The sequence below is a fragment of the Pseudoliparis swirei genome, chromosome 8 (genome assembly GCF_029220125.1).
Source record: "Pseudoliparis swirei isolate HS2019 ecotype Mariana Trench chromosome 8, NWPU_hadal_v1, whole genome shotgun sequence".
NCBI lineage: Eukaryota > Metazoa > Chordata > Actinopteri > Perciformes > Liparidae > Pseudoliparis > Pseudoliparis swirei.
In genome coordinates, this window is record NC_079395.1 from 10,991,700 (window position 1) to 11,014,971 (window position 23,272).

A 23,272-nucleotide genomic window follows, 5' to 3' on the forward strand; every position below is an offset into this window, starting at 1 on the left:
CCTTATATTTTCAGAGGATGTTTATTTCTGGTTTATGTGTGTTACCTTGCGAAGAACAGCTCATTACAGAGACACGTGACGCCTTTCTTCTCCCAACAGCTCTTCAGATATCACACTCATGGTTGATGAGGAGCTTTTAAGGATGTGCTTCTGAGTGAAGCTCTCAGTCACTTTGTGCTTCTTTGAGCTTATTAATTAATCAGGTTCCAAAGATAAAGCCACTGCGCCTGCGTCAAGGGATTCTAGAAAGTAATGTTCTGTTCTTCGGAGTTGGTGAAGTTGATCAACATTTGTGTGGAACATTGGTCACACCGTAGTATGATTTATGCCTGATCAGAAAGACATTCAGTTTCAGGTTTCCACCAGAAGAAGATATAATGCACAACAGACAGCAGGTCGTTTTTTCTTGAAATATTTTATTCGCATTAAATTACGAACTATTTCCCCATAATATTACAGCTTTTTCCTCCAATTACACCTCAGAAAACACAGATATGGTTGAAATATTTTGAGTGAAATTTTAAACATGAGTATTTTGAGAGATTTTGATGAAAACATGTATTAACTATTAAAGTCCAGGGTTTTAATAAATGAATACAAATGAATATTGTTGAGGTGAAAGTGGGTGTCACATGCACATTTAAAGAGCTTACTTCTCATAACACAAGACACAAAAGAGGAGGAAAGAATAAAATGCCTACATGTGTGTTGACTCAACAGGGATACATATTTGAAAGAAATTTCTGCTTTATATTTTTTGTTATACATTGTGTTCTCCTTTACATAAATAATGACAATTCCACAGTATATGTATATATAAAAACCTTAACAATTCAGGAAATCAAGCATTTGATGCTCAACATGTTGTGAGGGAGAACCTTCATACCCACACCTCATGTTGAAATGGGTGTTTTGAAGACTTTTGAAATTAAAAACCACTCCAACACAGAGGCAACTCGACTTTCACTGAGACGCCAATCAGCGCCGCCGCACTACGCGCTGCGCGTAGGGCACCAAGTCCTGAGGGCAGGGCCGGAGTGGGGCCACTTTTCAGCCCGGGAATTTCAGGCTCAAGACCAGCCCACTTTTTTCAGTGGAAATTGGATAAATGAAGCAACAGTTCAGCTCTTACTATCCTGTAGCTCTTTTATTAATACCATGGTCCAACAAATAATGTAACGGTTAAATACAACAATAATAATCCACTTAAGATGAGAAGTTAACAAAAAATATGCACAACATTAAAAAAGGCAGAAGGGCGTAGCAGGGGTGTCAGACTCAGATGAGGCAGTAGGCCAGATTTGTTGGAGTGAGACCTCATGGGGGCCGTCATTGTCATGGTCATTATCATTTTTCTGCATGAGTATTATATAGTGGTGATTTACTCCTTTACTACACCCACTTCTGAGCAAACAATGCATATTGGTTCATCAAGTACTGTACTGCTCTTTCTTAGAATATATAACTTTAATTCATATTGTTTCCTCTGTTATCCTCTCTACCTGTCCCTGTAGTCATGGCCTCCTCATTGCAAATGTTGGGCTCATCATTTTCAGCAGGAGACTGTCTTATCTGCTGCTCCGAAGCTACAAAGAAAAATTAAGTCATATTACTGCATACTTCAATATCAATATTATATATCAATATTTGCAAAGTCTATGGATCGCCATATTTTGGGTGATATAAAAAGGCTAATATTTTAATTAAATTTAATATTTTGCTTGGGAATAGGTTGACAACGCTACAATGATATTAATCAAGGCTACAACGTTAGCCGGATAGTTATGTTGCTAATCATTAGGCCTTTGTCTCTCTTTACCAGTTGCCACTTGTGTTTCTCCTCTTGAAAATAAATCTGTAAGCTTGGCACATTTGGCAGCATCCTCCTCCAATGGCTTTCCTTTTTTCAACCTGGCTTTTTCAGCCCCTCCTGCCCTCTTCCTCCCGTCCATCCTCCCTGACGCGTATCGTTGCGGTCGGGCCGGCCCAGCTATCCGTAGCTAAGAAAAGTTTTTGGAAAAGACGGCTAAGGACCGAACCAACTCTATTTTGGAGGGGTGAAGTTCTCCTCTCCCAAACTGAGTTGGTTGAGTTCCATAATGGACTGAACCAACTCTATTATTTGGGAGGGGTGAAGTTCCTCGCATGGTACAACCCATGCAGAGGCTGCGGTGTCAGAATGCGGAACATGTGTAGCCCACTTTAAGAGAAGATGGACTAACGTGACAAATGTCAACAAATAAAATTCTCGACCGGCCCAGAAGTGAAGCGGCCCACCGGGAACTCTCCCGATTCTCCCGATTACCCACCCCAGGCCTGCCTGAGGGGGCACCACAAAATAGGCAACTAAAAAATCCTCATAGTTATAATAATTATAATGCCGATATTATTTCAGTCTACAAATATTAGGCACCTTTTAGGCATGTATATCACAAAACAGGCAGAACAAGAGATATATTTAATCGCTCAGCACCCATGTCTCTGGCCACCTGGTGGATGTGAGTCCAATATTCATACTCTCCTCTAGCTGTGTGTTGCATCTCCACCAGCTTCTGGGGGAAATATCTGACCCGTCACACTGTCTTCACTCCCATGTCGCTAGCTTTAAAAAAAATATTTTAAAAAATCAGTGAAACTTAACCAAAACATGTTGTAGCTGCAAAACCTAGAAGATGCTACATCTCTAAGGGGAAACTGCAAAAGATGGTGGTAATTGTCTGTGGATTTGTCACAACAGAAGACTCTGACAACACATCTGATGTTGTACATATGAACATATGAGTTGGTGCATCTGTACTGAGGGTATGGTCACTGCTGGGTGGGTTACAGGTGTACCACCAGAGCATACTTCTCCCCACGTCCAACAGTTATGCTGTAATGTTGACCTTTTCTTCAGGTGCTAGATGAAAAGTCAGAATCACCAAAGTAATGACAGCTTCTACTTTTGCTTCCTCCTTAACTTATTGGATCGGCTCTTTTGTTTAAGCAAAAACAGTTTCAATCTGATTCTCACTGTTATCAGGCAGGAGTGTGAGGGAGGAGATGTAGACTTCTAGTTGATCAATAGTACATCCTTCTGCCAACTGGATGAAAATGACACAGCGAGGTAGGAAATGTTTTGGACAACTTTATTTGATTATGTGTTGAAAACACTTACCGGTACACCAGGATGGCCGTCGGCCAAAGATGGAAGCCAGGAAAGCAAAACTTTTTCTTGCTCGTGTTAATGAGAGGCCTAACAAAGAGCAGCCAGGCTGATGACAGATTCATCATTTGTCTCTGAGGGAGATGAAAGGATGCCCACATTACGAGGCATTCAGGGAGGCTTCTATAAATTATTTAAGTTGGTTTAAATCGGTGTCAGCATGCTAATTACTTCACCCTGAACTGTTACCCCGCTCTCTGTGGGTGGGGAGTCCATATGGTGGCCACTAAACTACTTGCCCCTTGGATGCTTGCCAGGTCACCACTACTGGCCCAATTTGCTTATTTCCTGTGAGGTTTACCATCCGGCTTGTGGTCGTACAGGTTCTTGAATTGCTTGCCCTGGGCATCGGATCGTCCAAAAGTTTAAAAGAGGCCTACTACATTAGGCCCTTCCTAAATTACAGCTCGTATGGACACATAAACCTGTTCACCACAAGACAGGGAGGAGTTTGGACATCCAATAGCTCAGAGTATAGTTCCTGCAGCATCACATTGAAAGGAGCCAAGCCAGGGACATTTAATCAGGACACCTACCTGTGGAGCTAATCCAGGCACCTCCGAGTGGAAGACCAGCCCAGGGCAGACCATAACCAGGCACCTTCGATACATACTGTATTTGAATCGTATTTTAGGCAAAGTGTTGTTTTGACAAAATAAAAGAAGGAGGATAAACATGACACTTCTTGTTTTTCACGTGTGACCAGAATATTTGTCAGGGTATGTTGAGGTTTTTAGTTTTTTTTCTAAACTGAATTAGCTTCCTCCAAAATAAATAATATAATAAGGAATATTTGTGGAGTGTTTTTAACCGTTGATTCTTCTGTTATTTTCAACTCTAGGTTTGAGCCAAGCGAAGGCCAAGCGACTGTTTTGCGAGAAGAAAGATTTCTTCACCACTTGAAAGCCACATTCCTGTAAGCTTTCTTTTCCCTCTCAAACTGACTTTTTTATGGTATATAAGGCACATCTTGATCACTAACCTTTCAGTAAGACATGCTTATAAATGCTTAAGATGACAAGAGTTTGGCAGAATTTCTCGGGCAGCTGGCAGTGTACATGTGCATCTCTGTGTGAATATATCTGAATTGGTGTTTTTTCATCCAAAGGTATCAGAGGGATTAGTTTTCCTTTTTTGTTTTGTTTCAGAAAAACAAGTCGAGCCTCACGCCCCCTGCACGTCGCTGCGGCCGCCTGATGGAGAGCTGCTCCCCTCATGTCCCTTGCTGTGACCCCTGTGGTTCCTGTCGCTGTCGACTCTTCAACACCATCTGCCACTGCTGGAGGATGAACCCCCCTGTGCTTGAAGAAGATGTAGATACAGCCCAGCACCTGCATTATACAGTGACAGACATAGACACAAAGAAATGCACATACTGAAACCCCTGGGCGCCGTTCAGATAATATTAATACTTTAATGTTTAGAAAATCATGCAAACAAAGTTCTTTGTATTGTCTGTGGCTTCAATACTCGAGTGATGAAAGGAGAGATGAGGATGAAATAATGCAGCCCTGTTTATTTCTGTCTTCAGTCTTCTGAGACACAACAATCAAAGTACCCACATACAGCATGTAGATGTAACAAAGGATGAGCGACATATTCTTTTTCATGTATGCAGACAAACGCATGTAAAATACGTATAGTACCATCGGTATGTCCTGCCCTATTGTTGCTTTTCAATGTTTAATCACTTTTGCTCTCAAGCCATGTAAAACATGTGGGGACCTAAAAACAGATTAACATAAGGACATATATCTATATATATTTTTTTCAAGTTGGCGCCCGACAGATGTGGAAAAAATCAACAAAGTAATATGTTTTGAGTCAGAAACAGTTAAAACCCAGACTTTTCTGTTTCTATGTAACATATGTCTTGGAGAAAAGATGCATTTGGATCCCAAAACATGGAATTTACTTTATAATTGGAATCATATATAGTCTATAACTATATTATCCTTGTGTAGTGTACTTTTACTTAGTTTTTCTTTTGTGGAAATGTCCTAAAACAAAGAATCTTTGTCGGCATCTGTCTAGTGGATACACAGGAACTAAAGCTGTAACACCCGGTTCCGTGTCTCCTATGTTCCGTGTCTCCTATGTTCCATGTCTCCTGTGTCTTCTCTCTCTTGTTTAATTACCTGCACCTGCCCTCAGCCACTCTTGTCTCGTTAGTCTGATGTCGTACACCTGTTTCCCCCCCCTATATATTGTGTCAGTCTTTCCCTTGTCTGCTGTCCGATTGTCGTTTCTTGTTCCGAGTCCTTTTCTCGTCGTCCTGTCTGTGTTCCTGATCCTGATCCTGCCTGCCTGCCCTGACCGATGATCCTCTGCCTGCCCCTTTTGGACCTTGTTTATTTTGCAACTGTTTTGCCTCATTAAAGAGTGCTTTTTGTTATTTATATTTCGTCCAGCTTGTCTCTCTGAGCCTGAGCCTCACCACGTCACACTCCCCCTGACAAAAGCTGTTTTGTATTATCTTTTAGGACAATTATGTGGACAACTTAAAGATAACACACATGAACTGTGTATATGGCCAAGTGTGTAGGAAGAACTTGCATGAACACGTGTTGATTTTAGTCTGTGAATTTCAAAATAAAGCGATGTTGCATCTCTTAAATCCTGTCTGTGATCTATTGACTGTTTTACTTGGTAAACAGTCCTGTGTCACAATCAGTGCTTAAATAAAAAATAGTAATGTATAAAGACAAGACGACACATGGTCAGCGATTATGTTTAACATAAATGTCTCTGCAGGGAACATAATAAATTGCAAAAATGTCATCTTCCTAAACCACATGATATGAGTTCTGATTTTGAACAGATCCCTTCTCACACATGCTCACACTATACAAAAATGTATGAACTGAGATTCATTGACCATAAATATTGAGAGCATTTGATGATAAAAGAGCATTTAAGGTTGTTTTTCTTCTATCCAACAATAAAACAAATGAGGGGGCTTCATTCCTTTTACGCCTGCATGATGCCGTGCCAAAGAGCATCGTGGCCTATGATTTATAAACTCAAACTGTTTAAAAAATAAATAATTTCCATCCCTGTATATAAGAGTACACAAAAAATAACTAACCTGTGTATGCAGTCTAAAAGTACTCGAGAGAAGGAACTGGGTGGACAGTTTTAGGGCGGCTATGGAATTTCTTGGTGTCAAAGAGGAAGGGAAAATAACTGCATGAATGTTAGTCAGAGAGGAGATAATGCAGAAGTCAATGTAACAAACTAAATAAAGATAGACCCATTTGGACAAAGACATATCACTTTAACTGCACAGAGGCTTGTTGATATCTCATTTGGCATCATGGCCGAGCTCAGTTTCAACGTGGATCATGGCTATCTGGAGGGGCTGGTTCGAGGAATGAAGGCCGGAATCCTGACTCGCACCGACTATCACAATCTGGCTCAGTAAATACCTGGGAGTCCACATCACCGAGGATCTGACATGGTCAACGAACACAGACACTCTGGTGAGAAAGGCAAGGCAGCGCCTCTACCACCTCAGGCAGCTGAGGAAATTTAAAGTTTCCCAGAGGATCCTTCAGTCCTTCTACTCTGGAGCTGTAGAGAGCGTCCTGACAGGAAGCATCACAGCCTGGTTTGGCAACTGCTCCGCTCAGGACAGGAAGGCTCTGCAGAGAGTAGTGCGTTCGGCTGAACGCACTATTGGAACTACACTCCCCACCCTGCAGGACTTGTACACCAGGAGGTGCAGAACCAGAGCCGGCAGGATCATGAAGGATCCTCACCACCCCAACAACAGACTGTTTCAGCTGCTGCGGTCAGGCAGGCGCCTCCGTAGTCACGCTGCAAGAACAGAGAGACTGAGACGGAGCTTCTTTCCTCAGGCCATCAGGACTGTGAACTCCGACCTCACCAGGACCCCCACATAGACCCACACAACTGCCCCTCTTAGGCACACACACACACACACACACACTTACTGTAAATATTGTGTTGTTTTTTATTGTAAATAGTGTGTACTTGTTGCCCTTGCACATTCCTGCTGAGCATTGCCACTTTCATTTCACTGCACACCCTGTGTGTGTATGTGACAAATAAAACATCTTGAATCTTGAATCTTGAATCTTGAGGGTAGATTATTCTATCACGTCACTTTAAATTGGGAATTAAATGAAAAAGGTGCACGTTGACGGGGGCTCATCTTACTAAATGTTCTTAACGTGGAACCAGACATTCCTTTGTGGGAAACAGAGTGTAAGTCAGTGGAGATAAAGACAAATGAGATGTTTCTTGCAAGTTCAGTTCAGGACTAAATATATATATATATATATATATATATATATATATTAGTTATATGAAGGTCAATCGTAAGTTCAGTCAGGAAGACTACTCTTGCATGCCTTTAGTTTATTTCTCAAACATCATTCATTCACTTCTCGGGATAAAATGAGAGGGAACCAACAACTGGGGAATCACACCCCAGGAAATACAAGGAAACAACCTTAAGATACCACTACGGGGGGCCAGGACGGGGCCAAAAAGGATTGAGGCAAGCCATGCCAACAGGTGGCTTTTATAAGCTGGCACTGATTAGGAGAAGCCAGTCTGAGGCCTGCGTTCACAACCCTAAGTCTTCATTCTCCAACACAGATGTCCCTGCTGTCCTTTTCCCCGGCTGTCAGTCATGATATCAGCTGTTTCGTCCATCTGCTCTTCTCTGTCCAAAAGCACAATTAAACAATTACATTGTTAGCCGATCATCTTGCTGCTGTCTCTTTTCAATAGGATTGTCCCTCGTCCTTCAGTAAATACGTTCATGCTGCTGTTACGCACCCCTGCGGCTCCTCATCTCCGGCCAGTCTTCATTCAATTCAATTCAGTTTATTTTGTATAGCCCAAAATCAGAAATTACAAATTTGCCTCAAAGGGCTTTACAATCTGTACACATACGTCATCCCTGTCGACATCACATCGGATCAGGAAAAACTCCCAAGAAATAGAAAAAGAAACATTAACCCGCCTCATCATGCATCACCAGTGCCTAGACTACAGGGAGATTTATCTCGCTGCTGCTCGGGGCGGACGCCCCTCGATTATAGTATCTTTTCTTCATCGCACTTATCTCTTCTGAACTGAAGCAAGCGGTTCATGAAAAGACAAACAAATTTAAATTTAGTGCCATGTGTATTTGTGTATATAATCTATATGTCTGTGATGTGTTAATCTTCATTTGCTGTAATGTGTTCAACGAGTTGATCAAAAGTCAAACAGAGCTATGTAGGAATTATATAATGTACGAGGACTATTCCTGTTTTGGTTTTGTTCCTACAAGGAAGCTGCGAGTATAGTAAAGCCATGAGTATAACGGGGAGTCCAAAACCTTGATAGGCTGTCGTTCCTCTCTCCTTCTAAGACATAAAGCTGCATCTGCAGTCTACAGAGTACGGAAAGATGCTGTCCTCGCCAGAAGAGGACCTGACTGTGTCTCTGGTGGACAGCAAGTTGAGAGAAAACCTGGTCACTGAATTCAGCTGCATTCGCTCCACTGCGCTGCCTCCACTGTCAACCTTCCTTGACTATATAACGTACGCTTCATGTGCTTAGTTATACATTACACAACGGTCACATGACATTCTTATTTATTTCCTGTTGTTATCTATTCATTTTTCTTGATGGTCGTGGTTGTGCTTTGTGGTTTTGCTGAAAAATAAAGAGACTTACATGTACCCTGCTCTGTGTTGCCATAGCTACAGCTACATGATCGACAATGTGGTGATGCTGATCACCGGGGCCCTGAAACAGAGAGATGTGGCAGAGCTCCTTCCCCGGTGTCACCCACTGGGAGCTTTTGACCAAATGGCAGCAGTGGGCATCGCCCACACCCCGACTGAGCTCTACTCAGCCATCCTGGTGGACACGCCGCTCGGTAGGTTCATCAAATCATCACCATATACCATGAGGTGGCAGGGAATTATTACATTTAAAATGGAACATAGGGCATAGGGAACTTACGACCAAGGGAACATAGGGCTGAGGGAACATGCAGCTTAGGGAACATACGACCAAGGGAACATAGGGCTGAGGGAACATACGACCAAGGGAACATAGGGCTGAGGGAACATACAGCTGAGGGAACATACAACCAAGGGAACATAGGGCTGAGGGAACATACAGCTGAGGGAACATACGACCAAGGGAACATAGGGCTAAGGGAACATACGACCAAGGGAACATAGGGCTGAGGGAACATAAAACAAATCCACAAACCACAGCTATTCCATCAGAGATAATTGATTTCACGCCACAATTTTTAAACACGGGTCTGTTCAGCCATTTAGTTCGTCTGAGTTTTGACTTACCGTGTACGGTCTTTACGTTTTGACCATCATAATTGAAGTTCTGCGAGATACATTTTTTTAAAGTGAATTATAACACTTTGACGAATGAAACTAATGCCCCTTGTGTTGTTGTCACAGCTCCGTTTTTTCAGGACGGCGTATCTGAGTGCAACCTGGATGAGATGGAAGCTGAGATCCTCAGAAATAAACTATTTAAGGTCGGTGACATACGACATGTTAGATACTGTGTTCATATACATTCTGAATAGCTTCTACAGCTAAAGCATTCTCCATGAAATGACCGTATCCTTTCTTCAAAGGCATATTTAGAGTCGTTCCACTCTTTCTGCAAGAACTTGGGTGGAGCCACAAAAGACATAATGTGTCCTGTCCTGGAGGTACTGTTGAAGGTTTACGTACTATATATATATATATATATTGTTGTTGTTTGTTAAAAATGCTCTGTATGTATGCGTGTGTACTGCAGTTTGAGGCAGACCGGCGGGCCTTCATCATCACAGTGAACTCCTTCGGGACAGATCTTAGCAGTGCAGACCGGAGTGCGTTGTATCCGTCTTGTGGCAGACTGTACCCTGAAGGGCTGCGCCTACTGGGCAGAGCAGAGGACCCCGGGCAGGTCAAAGAGGTGGCCGACTGGTACCCAGTGAGTCTGAGCACACTTTCTTGACGAGTATTGTGACTGCAGTTAACTTACATCTTTATTGTGCTTGACGTTAACCATAACTTCCCTGCAGGAATATAAAATAATTTTTGAAGACCCTGAGCCAGGATCCGGATTTAAGACTCTGGAAGACAGATTCTCTGAACAAGAGGTGATATCATTTCTATGTGTGCAGAAGTGCAGAAGTTACAGTCCAATCCGGTTGTAGCTTACAGCTGTTGAACTGTTTATATTGTAAACACATTTGGACCAAGCAATTTAAAAGCAACCGTTTCACATAATATTCAGTTTTAAAGTTTTAACTATTTTTAAAGTACAGGTTTTGACAGATTGTAAACTTGATTCATGTGTGAACTATATTTCTTAACCTGCCTTTCGGTCTCTGATCCTTTATCTTTTCTCAGGTGAAACTGAACACACTTGCTTTCCTGCAGCAGTTCCACTTCGGAGTATTTTACTCCTACATCAAACTGAAGGAACAGGAGTGCCGCAACATTGTCTGGATCGCTGAGTGTGTCACACAGAGGCAGAAATCCAAGATTCACAACTACATACCCATCTTCCAGGGAGCTGAGCAATAAAAACATATATCCAATATAGAGTTGAGAGTCAGCATGCAGAATGGTAATAAAAGCCCTTCATCAAAAAACATACGTGTTGATCTCTTCGTTATCCAAGTTTGTTTTTGACGATTAAATACTCGGGCTGCTTTAAAGCCTCCACAACAGCCAATCGACTTCTGACTCCTGCACTTCAAGCTAATCACTCAAATCCAGACTGTTTGCTGTCCTGGCTCCTCAGTGGTGGAACGAGCTCCCCACTGACATCAGGACAGCAGAAAGTCTCTACATCTTCCGCCAGAAACTAAAAACACATCTTTACCGACTATATCTGGATTAAAACACAGATTAGCACTTCAGTGGCACTTAAATGGCTCCTACTTATAGTACTTTTGTAGTTCGACTTTATGAGTTCTTGTTGTTCTGAGTTTGTACTCTTGGTTGAATGCACTTATTGGAAGTCGCTTTGGATAAAAGCATCAGCTAAATGACATGTAATGTAATGTAAAGTCAGTCAAATATTTGCAGTTTTTTTATTCCAGACCCTTCAGAAAATACAACAATGAGGCCTCGTAATTAATAATATAAGACTTGCTATAGTTAGTATGTTCACGTTCACATTACTGGCACAATATCTGCATGAGAAAAAGGACATGAGGTATAATAATAATTTGCAACTACACAATAGTGTACAAAATGTAATACAAAATATACGTATATAAGTATTGTAGCAAAAACAGTGGTATACAAGTCTAATTTGTATGTTTTAGCAGCTACGCTTTGGCAGATGAGTTCATGAATCAGCCATCTTTACTCTTCATCAGCTCGTCCTCCCGTCATTTTTTCACTAAAACAAAAACAATCATGTAAAACATTTGTCAGTACAGTACCATTGATTATACCAAAGTATGGATGTCTATAGTTATATAACGACCTAACTTACAGCACCGCACAGGGACCTCCAGAGGTATGTAGTTCTGCTGGCAGAGATGAACAAAAGCAGATGCTAATCTACAGGGTGCTCTGGAGGAGCTTAACTCACACACAGACAAGAACCGTCCAGGATCCACCTAACGACAAAAACACATTGTCAAAATTAAGTTTAATCACTTCAACAAAAACAGATTATAGTCGTGGTGCCATGAACATGTCAGGCAGCCGTACATTTCGCCTGGCTCCAAACCTATATTACATTTGAGGTATTTTCAGTGGAAATGTAGAACATAATGAATAGCATAGTTTTGTTGGAGTCAACATTCATCTTGGCACATGAACATTCATCATTATTCGATTAATTTATTATCTTGGCCATGAAACCCATCAAGAATTAGGAGAGGCCATGCAGGGCTGTTTGGTTACTGCTGTGCCAAATACATGTATTCACACAGTCTGCTCTCTCACATGTGATATAGCCTCATCTCGCTGGTGAATTACGTAATAGTGGGGAAGAAATTCCTCATTCTCGCCAGTGTTAATTTACTCACCACCCTGAAACAGGAACTGAGGGGAGATTCGGGAGAGGAGAACAGGGAGTCACAGCTCACAGGGCTTCTAGCTGCTTTAGAAATGTGCTCTATTACACCTCGAGGTTTCACACAATCCGGTTTCATCTGAAGACAGAAAAACTCACTGCAGTTGAGAACTGAATACTTTTATACACACAAGCTGTTCTTATGTATTGATTTGATAGACAAACTGCCAGTCTCTCATGTGTCCTACCTGCCAACCGTACAAAAATCCCTGCATGTTTTCAGCCGGAAACCCATCAGGCAAAAGAAAATCATTCCCTGCTTCATTGTCATTCGTCCCCAACAGACCAATGGACGTGCCTGTGTGGATACAAACATGTTACTAATAAAGAGGATCAGTAATTATTACCATGGACTTGTTTATTCTCAGAACACATGTTGAATCTTTAGTTTTAATCCTACCATGCAACCATCCATCGAGAGTGAAGCTGCACACCTCAAGCGACAGGTCACATGACACCGTCGCTCCATTATGATTGGACACCTGCACAACGTTTGACCCTCTTCTGACAGACAACCCGTCGTCACCGAGAGATGCGTGCGTGACAGCGTTGTTGCAGTTGGTCGTCACCTGAGACAAAAGTTTCCTTTATTTTTCAGACACGTTGAAAGAAGCTGCACTCTCATTCTTCTCTGTAAATCACAACCCTCCATTCTTTAAAGTCAAGTGTTTGTGATTCACCCGGCCGTGTTTTACCTGTCCATTGTGCTGGATGTTGATGGTGCTGTTGTTCATTCCTATCAGAAGGAAGTTATGCGGGTCTGAAGTTCGCAGCAGCGTGAACGAAGGCTCAGCGCTGACGTCCTGAGCGAGGAGCAGTGGGCAGGAGCCCGGGAGCTCGTACAGGTGACCGTCAAATGTCACCACAAACTGATCTGCCACCAACAAAGCTTGGTCTTGAAGAGAGAAGCAGAAGGAAAGAGACATCATTGAAAATGGTTCAAATCCTGCAGTAAAATGTGCATTTATTGTTGAGAAAGTAGTCATACGTTTAAATGGGCTGTCCATGATCTTCCTTTTGAGGCGGTAAAGTTCAGCTGTGGGCCTGACGAAGGCGAGGGTCTGCAGGGGCCTCAGGAGCCACTCCTCCAGAAGGGTCTCAACCAGTCCAGCCTCGGACACCCTGGACCGGGGTAGCGGTGGCAGCGGCACCGACGCAACCACCGAACACTCACTGTACAAACCAAGAACACCTGATTCTAAACATGCTCTCACATCTCTTTTGTTTGGATTTGTTAAGTTAACGGCAAATTCCTTTGAAGCTTGGGTTGAAATACATTATCACAGCAGCAATAGTTCTTTATTGTTTGTCAGTGTTTGTGGAATAAAGATTTTTTTATTGATTTGCAGCCAAATTTACTTTTTTGTCTCAAGAGCCTTTCAATGACTAAGTTTCATAAAAGTCACATTATAAGTTATACCATAACCTTCAGGCCTCAACCAAAGTTAGCCCAGTTGATTCCTCTTCATCTTTTGATCTTAGTTACCTTCGCATTGAAAATGCGGAAGGTTATGTTTTGATCGCCGTGTATTTATTTATTTGTATGCGTGTTACTCGCATAACTAAAAAAGTATTAAACCGAATCGCATGAAATTTGGTGGGATGATTGGTTATTATCCGGGGACCATTTGATTAGATTTTGGGATCGATCGGGTCAAAGGTCAAGGTCATGAAAAGGTCAAAATCATCTTTTTACCATAGCGCGGTCAATTTTTATCCAAATGGCATAAAACTAATGCCAACATGTTCATAATTCAATGCCCAATCTTGTGATATGCGAAGGTATGCGCTCTACCGAGTGCCCGTTCTAGTTTTTAGTGCAATTGGTATAATATCCGACAATAAGGGAAAAGTCATTTTAAGAATAGAGGGACACAGAGAGATTTTATTAATGCTTGTCTCGGACATGTGCAGTACCTGGGGGAGAACTTGTAGACAGAGGCCAGTCGTTTCCTGACTCCAGACAGAGCCGTTGCCAGCCTGGTGTCCACCCAGTGGTAGGTATGCTCTCCTGCCTGGTTCACAGAGATCAACCATCAACACATTAATGGGTGTGTTCAACTCTTTCAGTATGCTGGCTTTATTCTAGATGTGTCTTGGCCATAATGTCATTTAACAAATTTATCACCATATTTTATGTTTTATTTACGTATTACCACATAGCTTAAGTTGATGTATCCCACAGGATCCCAGGTTCTAGCAAATCCAGCTTTATCAAAACAAGAATAAGAGCTCATCCATGTTTTAAAACCTAGATATTACCATGCGGCTAACATGAAGGGGATACTCCAACAACACAATGCATATTGGTGTGCATATAAACACACTTGTTGATACAGAATCTGACATGCACACATAATATCTACGGACTGCTTTAAATTAGCGAAAGAGAAATGAAGACAAAGAAGAAGAAAAAAAAGCACCAGCGTGCGTCTTTCTCACCACGTCCAGGGCGACACTGAGCGTGACGACACTGGCCTGAGCCAGCGAACTCAGCTGATGGTTCTCCAACAGCAGAGGTAGGACCTGCACCAGGCCGTCAGTCCACGCCGAAACCAGCTCCCTCCACAACACCTCCAACCTCTGGCCCTTCACATCTTGGTACACGCCTGCCAGAGTGGCCAGGGGCCCTGACGGCAGAGCACAGCACCTTTTCACACTTCATGTCTTGAGATGGTTCTTTCAGTGTTGTAATGGTAAAAATATATTTTCGCGTGTGAATTGATTCAAGAGACACTGGAATGTGGGGAGAGAGAGAGACAGAGGGAGTATTCTTCTCTGTTATCGTCTATAGCGTAGGGGCGACTTGTGTCGATGTTTCTTTCCTTGAAATAAACGCAGACACACTCCCCTGGGGTCGTCTGTGGGCCACGACTCAAGGCCGTCCATACGTGTATAAATCACGGTGTGGCACAATGTATTGTGAAGGTCCTTCCCCAGCTCACTCAGATACGTGACTGAGGAACTTTCTTAAAGCTTGTGAGCTAATAAACAGAAAGACAACTTCGATTTCCGTCCAGAACTCTGTTTTTCATATTGATTGTTTTCCCCAAAAACATAGAAATCTTCTACAACAGTGTTTTAGTGTCAGGGTCAAAGAACCCCAACGTGTAAAAAGGTCTGTGATTATGTCAGGAAATAATAATAAATGTGAAACCAAAGAGATGCTTTTCTTTTCCTGCGTCATTATTTGGCGTTTCTTAAAGAGATTAGACTTCTGCTTGTGAGGAAAGGCAGGGACAAACAAGACAACAGGCCAGGGTGCTATCTCTGCTCTCGCAATCTTTCTATCTCGACAATTAAATGTCAGGGAATCAAATACACAACTATATCTAGACTTTTAATTGCTTTGCCAGTCCAGCAGCACGTCTGACACGACTGAATGACATCATCTCTCTGGACTCACTCCTCAGTTCCAGTTGTCCCAGCAGAGAGGCGTGCTGCAGCAGACCAAGAAAGCGAGGCAGGCTGTCAGTCAGGATGCGGCGCTGCGGGCTGTTCTGCCACAGAGCCAACAAACCTCTGCCTCTGTGCTCCAGCAGAGTCTCTGCTAGCTGGGACACATGGAGGGGCACGGCGCTCAGCTCCTGGAGCCACTCACTGGCCCTGGACTGCAGAGAAGTTTGTGAAGAGAAGCCACATCACTTTTTAAAAAATTAAAATTGACATTAAAATGTTTAACTTGGATTATTATCAATGGCGGAGCTCAAACTAAGCACCATTTCAATCAAGTGTCCTGTAGCAGTTTGTTACCTGCCGCCTGAATTCAACAACGAGATGCTGTAATGTCTTGATTCTCTTCAGCAACTTATTCTGTATCTGAGAGCTCAGGTATTGAAGCCGTGCCTGAGGAATAAACAACATACATTAAATCAAAGTGCCATGCTGTGTTGTCGCAACAATGTGTAAACTGCTGTTGTTGTGGTGGTACCTCCAATGCGGTTAGACTTTCCAAACAGCCGCTTGCTCGAAGCATCAGCCTCTGATTGGCTGATGCAGACGCGCTGCCCAGAGTTTGAGGTTTGCTGCCGCCGCCTCTTTTCTGTACGTCCAGCATCAAACTGAGATTTCGTCCAACACATGCCACCACAGTGACATCCTCATTCAGACCTGGACCTGGATATATGAACAGATGGATTTCTTTACATTCACAATCCTAGTTTTCATATATAAAAAAGAAGTTTTTGTTCAATATTGCAGAGATGATTCTGTTTTTACCGTTCATGTAACCTGCTGTGGTCTGAAGACATCGTCCCTCTGCCGTCCCGTTCAGCCAGATCTTCTCTCTGCCGTCCAGTCTGGCCTGCACCTGGACACCAGACCTCCCGGGCCAAGACAGGGCACTTCCACCGACCTCAACACTCCAATTACCAATCCTAGACTATGAAGTGTACACACACACACACACACGTTGGAATTGTATGTTCATAAGGAACATAAGAGATACATTATTGTGCTTTTATGGGGGGTTGTGTGCTATTTATTAACTAACTTCTTGGATTCTTGTCGTCACCTGAGGTTTCCAGTCAAACATTGGAGACTCAAAGAAATAGACAAGATATCGTCTGCACATAACCTCCCGTAAAACCACAACTAGTTGTTGTCACACTTCTTTTGTAGATATTTACATATTTCGTACCAGTGAGCTTTAGAGGTGTAATCCTAATGTTAACTTTCCATGCATATATAAAATATCACAAATATCAATAAATATTAATACAAGTAATACTTTTAGCAACAATTGCTCATTGTAATATATGCACGCAAGTTGTTTAAAAACGTTCAATTCATTCATACATGCTGCATTACCATTTGGTTTCCATGCACTTCAGTGGAGCTTGTATGAGAAAGTTGGAACACTGGTACATTATTCTTTAAAGCTATTATATTTCACAAACTGCCCTCTTATCTTCGTGCTCAACTGACTTCTAAAACCACCAGCAGCTGTAACCTTCGAGCATGCACACAAATCTATGCGTCGACTCATTCCTGTAATCTGCATCTTTGGTGAAAAAGCTTTTAACGTATTGGCACTCTGGTTCTTGTTGTGAGAAACTTGGAAGACTACAAAAACTGGATAAAGGACTATTTTGACCACTGAACACTGCTAATGTACTGATTGATGTCATTTACTATTTGTTTTAGGTGTGTTGCTTGTTTCTTTTATATAAAATGTCTTATGCTGTTTGTATTTGTAGTGTAACACTTGTTATGCTGCTTTCTTTCCAAAGACTCTCTTATAAAATGAATGCTGGATGTCAATAGGAAATATTCCTGGAAAAATAAAAAGGTACAACAAATAAATAAAACCTATTTGAAAAAGTAAAGATCAACACTTAACTTTACAAAAATTTTCCTTACATTATACGCTATAACGTATTGGTCCTCACAAAGACAGAAATACAAAAGCACACACAGAGTAGCAGCGCTAACAGACACCGAGTGCTTGTTTATCCAATTCTAATAATGCCTTATCAGAATAAAGTCCAGGAAGCAATGCAATAAAACCTTCGTACACAATACAACAACACTGGCTCGACATGCCCTGTTCAACTAACGTTCTTAACTGAGACACACTATTGTTAATTAGCCCCCAGAGGGATGTTCACCTCAGAGAACACAGACATGTTGGAGCTCTGAGCAGTCAAGGAGTTGGTCAAGGCGAATGTGAGGCTGCACTGGAAGGGCCGGCCTGTCACCGAGAGCCGAGACTGTGTGTAAAACAGCTCCTCTCCTGAGTTCACTCTGTGGGAACCTGACCATGACAGAGTCTGGGAGAAACATACAGAGAATGAACAGCAGCTCAAGAAAAGAAACAAGATAGAAACAAACTATAACTCACTGCATGAGAAGGAAAGCAGTAAGACTCAAAGGACGGAGATGAGTTGACTCACAGGCTGTGGGGGGCAGAGGCCCAGCAGCACCGTGTGCTCCAAGCGATCCCTGAGGTTGGTCTGAATCTTGGTCAGCAGTGTGTGTGACGGACAGGGTGCAGGAGACACTCTGTCCAGGCCAACATTCACCTGAAGACTGTGCATTCCTCGTGGACCCCTCTACAAACACAGAGGCACAAACATCAGCCGTCTGCCATGGCACGATGAGAGAATACCTCATAGGAATGAAACCTTTTAGCTTTCAGAGTACCTGGTACTTCATGCTTTGCTTCACACTCCTGTTGTCCCATCTTAGCTCTGCATTCTGTGAATACGAGTTTCCCTCCTGACCCACTGATACACAACCTTTAACCAAAGACACCATCTACACAGACAGACACACACACACACGGATCAAGTCATTGGGCCCTCAATAAAGACTTATCATACACGACAGACATCCATGAGGAGTTTAATACTTGAACAGAGCCCACACACCTGTGACGAGAACAGAGCACATATCTGCCCCCTGCTGGAGTTGTTCTGCCACTGCTTGTTCAGGGTGACAGTGATATTGACAGGAACTGAGCTGCCCCATGACAGCGAGGTCTGCATGTACAGTAATAACAAATAAAAAGATTGAAATGTAATGAAAAATAATTGCACATTAAATTTACGGACTTACTGATCATATAGTTTAGTTTAAGTAAACACAAATGCATGGTGTAAAATAAACCAGAAAAACAGTGACCTGCTACATTTCATAAATAGATGTAAAGAATACTGTTTAAAATCAAATTCACAAAAAAGGGTGAGACTCATTTCGGGGTTAATAGCTGAGATAATACATGTTATAATAGTGTTCTAGAGGTATACGTGTTGCAGCCTACTTGGTGGCTGCTGCGTCGCTCCCTCTGCGAGCTGTGTGACAGCGTGTGAAGGGACATCCGGCTGAGTGCGGAGGAGAACGGCTGTTTCAGCTCCAGTTTGGTCTCATTCATCTCGTCTGACCGACTCCACCAGCTCAGAGCTCTGACCTTGAGATGAACAAAGCACAGTGTGTGACCGCAGGACGCAAATCTATTTATTTTCTTTTTTATGCAGTATGCAAGACACATGTTTTAGTCAACTGATTCAAGGTGTTTGAAGACTTTATATAAAAATGTACATAACATTTTTACAATTGAATATGACACTTCATACAGTCTGACCTGCTCCACTCGACCATGCCTGGTCCAGCCCAGTAAAACACTGTCCAGTCGGCCGTGTAAGGAACGCTCAAGAGTCACCTCCAAAGTGGTCCAACGGGGAATGCAGTTGATCTGAACTGAATTCAAGAACAAGAGAATAACATCGACTCTCTGTAGTCATCAATAGATGCATCCTTTTAAGATGTTATAGAAATGGATAAAAAATGGAACTTGTTGGCCTGCAATAGTTTACCCTTCAGGGTCTGGTTCCCCATCTCCAGTGCTGGAGGTGAAGAGTAGAGACCAGACAAGATGAACTCCTGGCCTCCCCACACGGCTCCATGTTGAATCTGGTAGCTCCAGTTCCTGGACTCATACACCGTCCTCACTGCAACCGTCCTGGGGAGCGGCTTCAACTACAGAACACAGGATGTGGATGTGTCGTGAAGTTCAGGGTGTGGAAAGTCAAAATGCCGATTACAGATTGACAGTGCAGTTTTTAAGATCTGTAAAAAGATAGCTCATAAATACTTGTGGGTATGAGTGTTTTAGCTCAAGAGCCTGTGTGTAGCCACTCTCTGAAGCCGCTACTTCCCCCAAAGCCCACAGCCTCCTCCTTCCTGACAACACCTCCACCAAACCTGCCACACTGGACTGAGTCTGGTTCAGCTGGAGAGAGGGAGGAGAGACGGCAACACGAGTTGTGTGAGACATGGCATGCCAATCACAGTCTTTAATCGCTAGAACATTAACAAATATCCACAACAGCGTACAATTGTAATTCCAGCACTGATTTGGCAGAGCAAGTTGCTTCATTCTTGTTATAATATGATTTAATAAGAGGGTCTTTGAGAATAAGAACTCACCTGAGAGTGGACATTGAGCTGAGAAGGCAGGTAAACCATCATCCTAGGAATATTGTGGACCACCTTCACCATCAGGTCCTTTCTGGACAAAAGACACCCGTCACCTAAAGTAAGTGTGCATGCATGTGTTTTTGATTGATGGGAGAATGTCAAGCTGGCCATTTTGGTTCTAAACAATGAGGCAGAGTGACTCTCTGTGTGTGTGTGTGTGTGTGTGTGTGTGTGTGTGTGTGTGTGTGTGTGTGTGTGTGTGTGTGTGTGTGTGTGTGTGTGTGTGTGTGTGTGTGTGTGTGTGTGTGTGTGTGTGTGTGTGTGTGTGTGTGTGTGTGTGTGTGTGTGTGTGTGTGTGTGTGTGTGTGTGTGTGTGTTGATGGTACCTGTTAGGCAAATGGTGTCCCTGAATGATGAGTGCCAGTGAGGAGCTGAGTTCAGGGTTCACAGCCATGGAGCCTCTCAGCTGTGACTCAGTCAGTCTTCCCCAGGCCTCGACCTACATCGACAGTCACAGACATGGTTAGCACAGAGGAGAAAGGTTGAGGGACTTTTGAGTGTATGTTACCCTCACCTGTAAGGCAGGGGTAGCTCGTCCCTGTACAAAATGTTTTAGTGTGACTCTGGCCTCCCTGGACCCTCTATGTGCTCCCCAGCCTCCTACGTCCCCCACAACTCGGATCCTCCAGTCGTGACAGTGAATGTCTACTGAGGCGCTCCGCACAGGACCTGCACAGAGCATCAGTGCAGTTGTGAAAGGTTAAAGCATAATACTGCCATCGTGAGAATACTAACTGTCTAAATATGTTGTTTTGTTGTTTTAGAAACTGAAAGCTGTCTGTATTTTTAAAAGGAAATATCCATGATGTATACTTTGTTACATGAACATTAAGCTTGAAAAACACATGAAGTCAAATGATGACTGAGCTGATCAGAACTCCCGATGACACAGAGCGAAAATATAGACCTGAAATCAATAATTATGAAGGTGCTGGTTATGAAGTGAATATAACAAAAAACAATGATATCCTTTTCTGCTCTTGGTCTTCAAAAAGCTACGAAGAAAAAAACTTTCCAAAACTTCCGAAATCAATACTTAAACACAAATATGAAATCCAGCTGTTAATGCAATCTGACCTTTGAACTGAGCAGTTAGGGAAGTGGCCAGACTATGCGGCATCCCTGTTGGATAAGAAGCTGGCGGAGAGAAGGAGAACAGCAGGGCCAGACGCCCATCGGCCACAGTGACATTCAAAGAGGAGGCGAGCAGATTGTGTCCGTCCACAGTGAGCCGAGCCCGGGACTGAAGCTGAGAAAACACTCCCTGGATGGAACATAGGCCCTTAGAGAAGAACATTATAAGAGAGGTAAAAAAAAATGCCATTTACTCTTATTAAAAAACTTTCAATAATGCAATATAATCTAAAAGAAACCCAAACGTCACTGCTGTAATACGTTACCTCTATATTAAGTGGCAGTCCTCTGTCCTGCAGCCATGACCAGCTGTGCCACAAGGTTCCTCTTATCTCTTTGGTAATTGGGAGGTATTTCATCTTAAATCTCATCCCTGCCTGCTGACCTCCAAACTGGGACTGTAAAGTGAAGGTCTTCCCCTCAGCAGAGTCGAGCTCTACCTGCACACACAGCCACTGTGATATCACCATCTGATTGTCCAGCTTTGTTCTGTGAGCTGTTTTAAAGAAACAATCAACTGTCAGTTCTTGATGGTTGAGTCAAGTTTCTAACCTGGATGCTGTTGTTTGCAGGGACTCCCAGTTTCTTCATTAAGTTCACTGTGTGTCGAAAATGACTTCTCACTCTGAATGTTTCGGGCATCTTTAAAACCGTCATCTCTTGAGTTATCTGTAAAACATTCAGAGTGTGACCTGCAGCAGCTGTTACATACGGAGGTTATTAATGCATATGCAGGAGATCATTATGGTCCTACACTTCAGAGTTGTGCTACTTGAAAGAGCAATTCATGACTCTATGATGCCTCCTACCTTTTGGTTTCCTGCACTGCTGTGTACCAGATAATAGTATGAGCCATTGCCATGACTCCCAGAATTAATTGTCACTGCAACACGACCAGGGAGACCCATCCTCTCCAACAGGGGCACGGAGTGGTTTAGATTGAGCGATGCTTCACTTTTATCCTGGGAAAACAACGGCACTGAATTGTGATACGTGGCGTCAACATCCGGTGTCTCTAAAAATAGATACATTCGGGCTGCATCTTGGTATCACAAGTGAACAATTAATTGTGTTGGATTTTAAGTGGAAAATATATATTTTTTAATGTAACAAAATATAAAATCACAAATGCTTTCATGTATTTTCACACCTTAGTTTTCTTTAGAGCCACTGAAGCCTGTAACTCTGTTTCATCCATCACCATGGAGACCTGAGATTCTGCATGAGTTGGTGAGACAACCAATAGCGCAGAGGACTGCATCTCGTCCGGACTACCCCACTCCTACAAACAGGATGAGCAGAAGTGAAGTTATGATAGGCAGCTAGTAGTCAGGAAATCACTGTTACGTTTACTCCACCTGAATCAATGTGCAGTTGTTGTGATACACCAGCGACCCCTGCAGGCCCAGTTGTGACATCAGCGTCCCGCTGGCTGCAACGACACACTCCTCCATCTGAAGGAGGACTTCGCTGTCATATCGATGTTTTCCGAGCCTGCAGGTGACTTTCAGTCTGCTGTGCTCTGGCAAATCTTGGAGAGCAGGGAGATTGTGACTGAGCTCGCCCTCCACACTCAGCTCAGGCCAGGCCCTTGCATTGAGCCTCAGGAAACCCCTTTTGCCCTCCAGAGCGGTGTCCACCGTCGCTGTCCAGTTCCCATGAGGGTCCTCCCACACTGAGCCATTCAAATGGGCCTGGTAAGGACAGAACACCAATGTCATTAAGACTGTTAACAATAAAACAAATAAATACATCTCACACAAACACTGGCTGAGGATGCCTCCCTCTTCCTCCAAGTCACAATTATATTGACCATTTGGACTCCGCAGGAAAATCACCTATAAGACTGACGACTGCTCCGTTGCA

The 23,272-nt window shown here is 42.9% G+C and overlaps 2 protein-coding genes across 2 annotated transcripts; one reads left to right on the plus strand and one right to left on the minus strand.

The window, feature by feature from the left end:
* Nucleotides 1-6,521: 6,521 nt before the first annotated feature.
* Nucleotides 6,522-10,782, plus strand: LOC130198408 (V-type proton ATPase subunit d 1-like). The gene is made up of 9 exons (XM_056421559.1): nucleotides 6,522-6,625; nucleotides 7,987-8,039; nucleotides 8,595-8,766; nucleotides 8,929-9,107; nucleotides 9,658-9,737; nucleotides 9,840-9,917; nucleotides 10,007-10,183; nucleotides 10,275-10,352; nucleotides 10,606-10,782. Exons 1-9 carry the CDS (start codon nucleotides 6,522-6,524, stop codon nucleotides 10,780-10,782), a joined length of 1,098 nt encoding a protein of 365 aa, XP_056277534.1.
* A 496-nt stretch (nucleotides 10,783-11,278) lies between these two features.
* LOC130198189 (uncharacterized) lies at nucleotides 11,279-19,683 on the minus strand. The gene is made up of 20 exons (XM_056421328.1): nucleotides 19,609-19,683; nucleotides 19,377-19,492; nucleotides 19,056-19,202; nucleotides 18,664-18,774; nucleotides 18,437-18,550; nucleotides 18,187-18,345; nucleotides 17,902-18,063; nucleotides 16,511-16,673; nucleotides 16,224-16,408; nucleotides 16,046-16,138; nucleotides 15,699-15,903; nucleotides 14,735-14,922; nucleotides 14,210-14,307; nucleotides 13,281-13,465; nucleotides 12,988-13,187; nucleotides 12,693-12,861; nucleotides 12,481-12,590; nucleotides 12,246-12,371; nucleotides 11,705-11,831; nucleotides 11,279-11,608 (listed from the first exon to the last, which is right to left on the minus strand). Exons 1-20 carry the CDS (start codon nucleotides 19,628-19,630, stop codon nucleotides 11,598-11,600), a joined length of 2,691 nt encoding a protein of 896 aa, XP_056277303.1. The 5' UTR covers nucleotides 19,631-19,683; the 3' UTR covers nucleotides 11,279-11,597.
* Nucleotides 19,684-23,272: the final 3,589 nt, after the last annotated feature.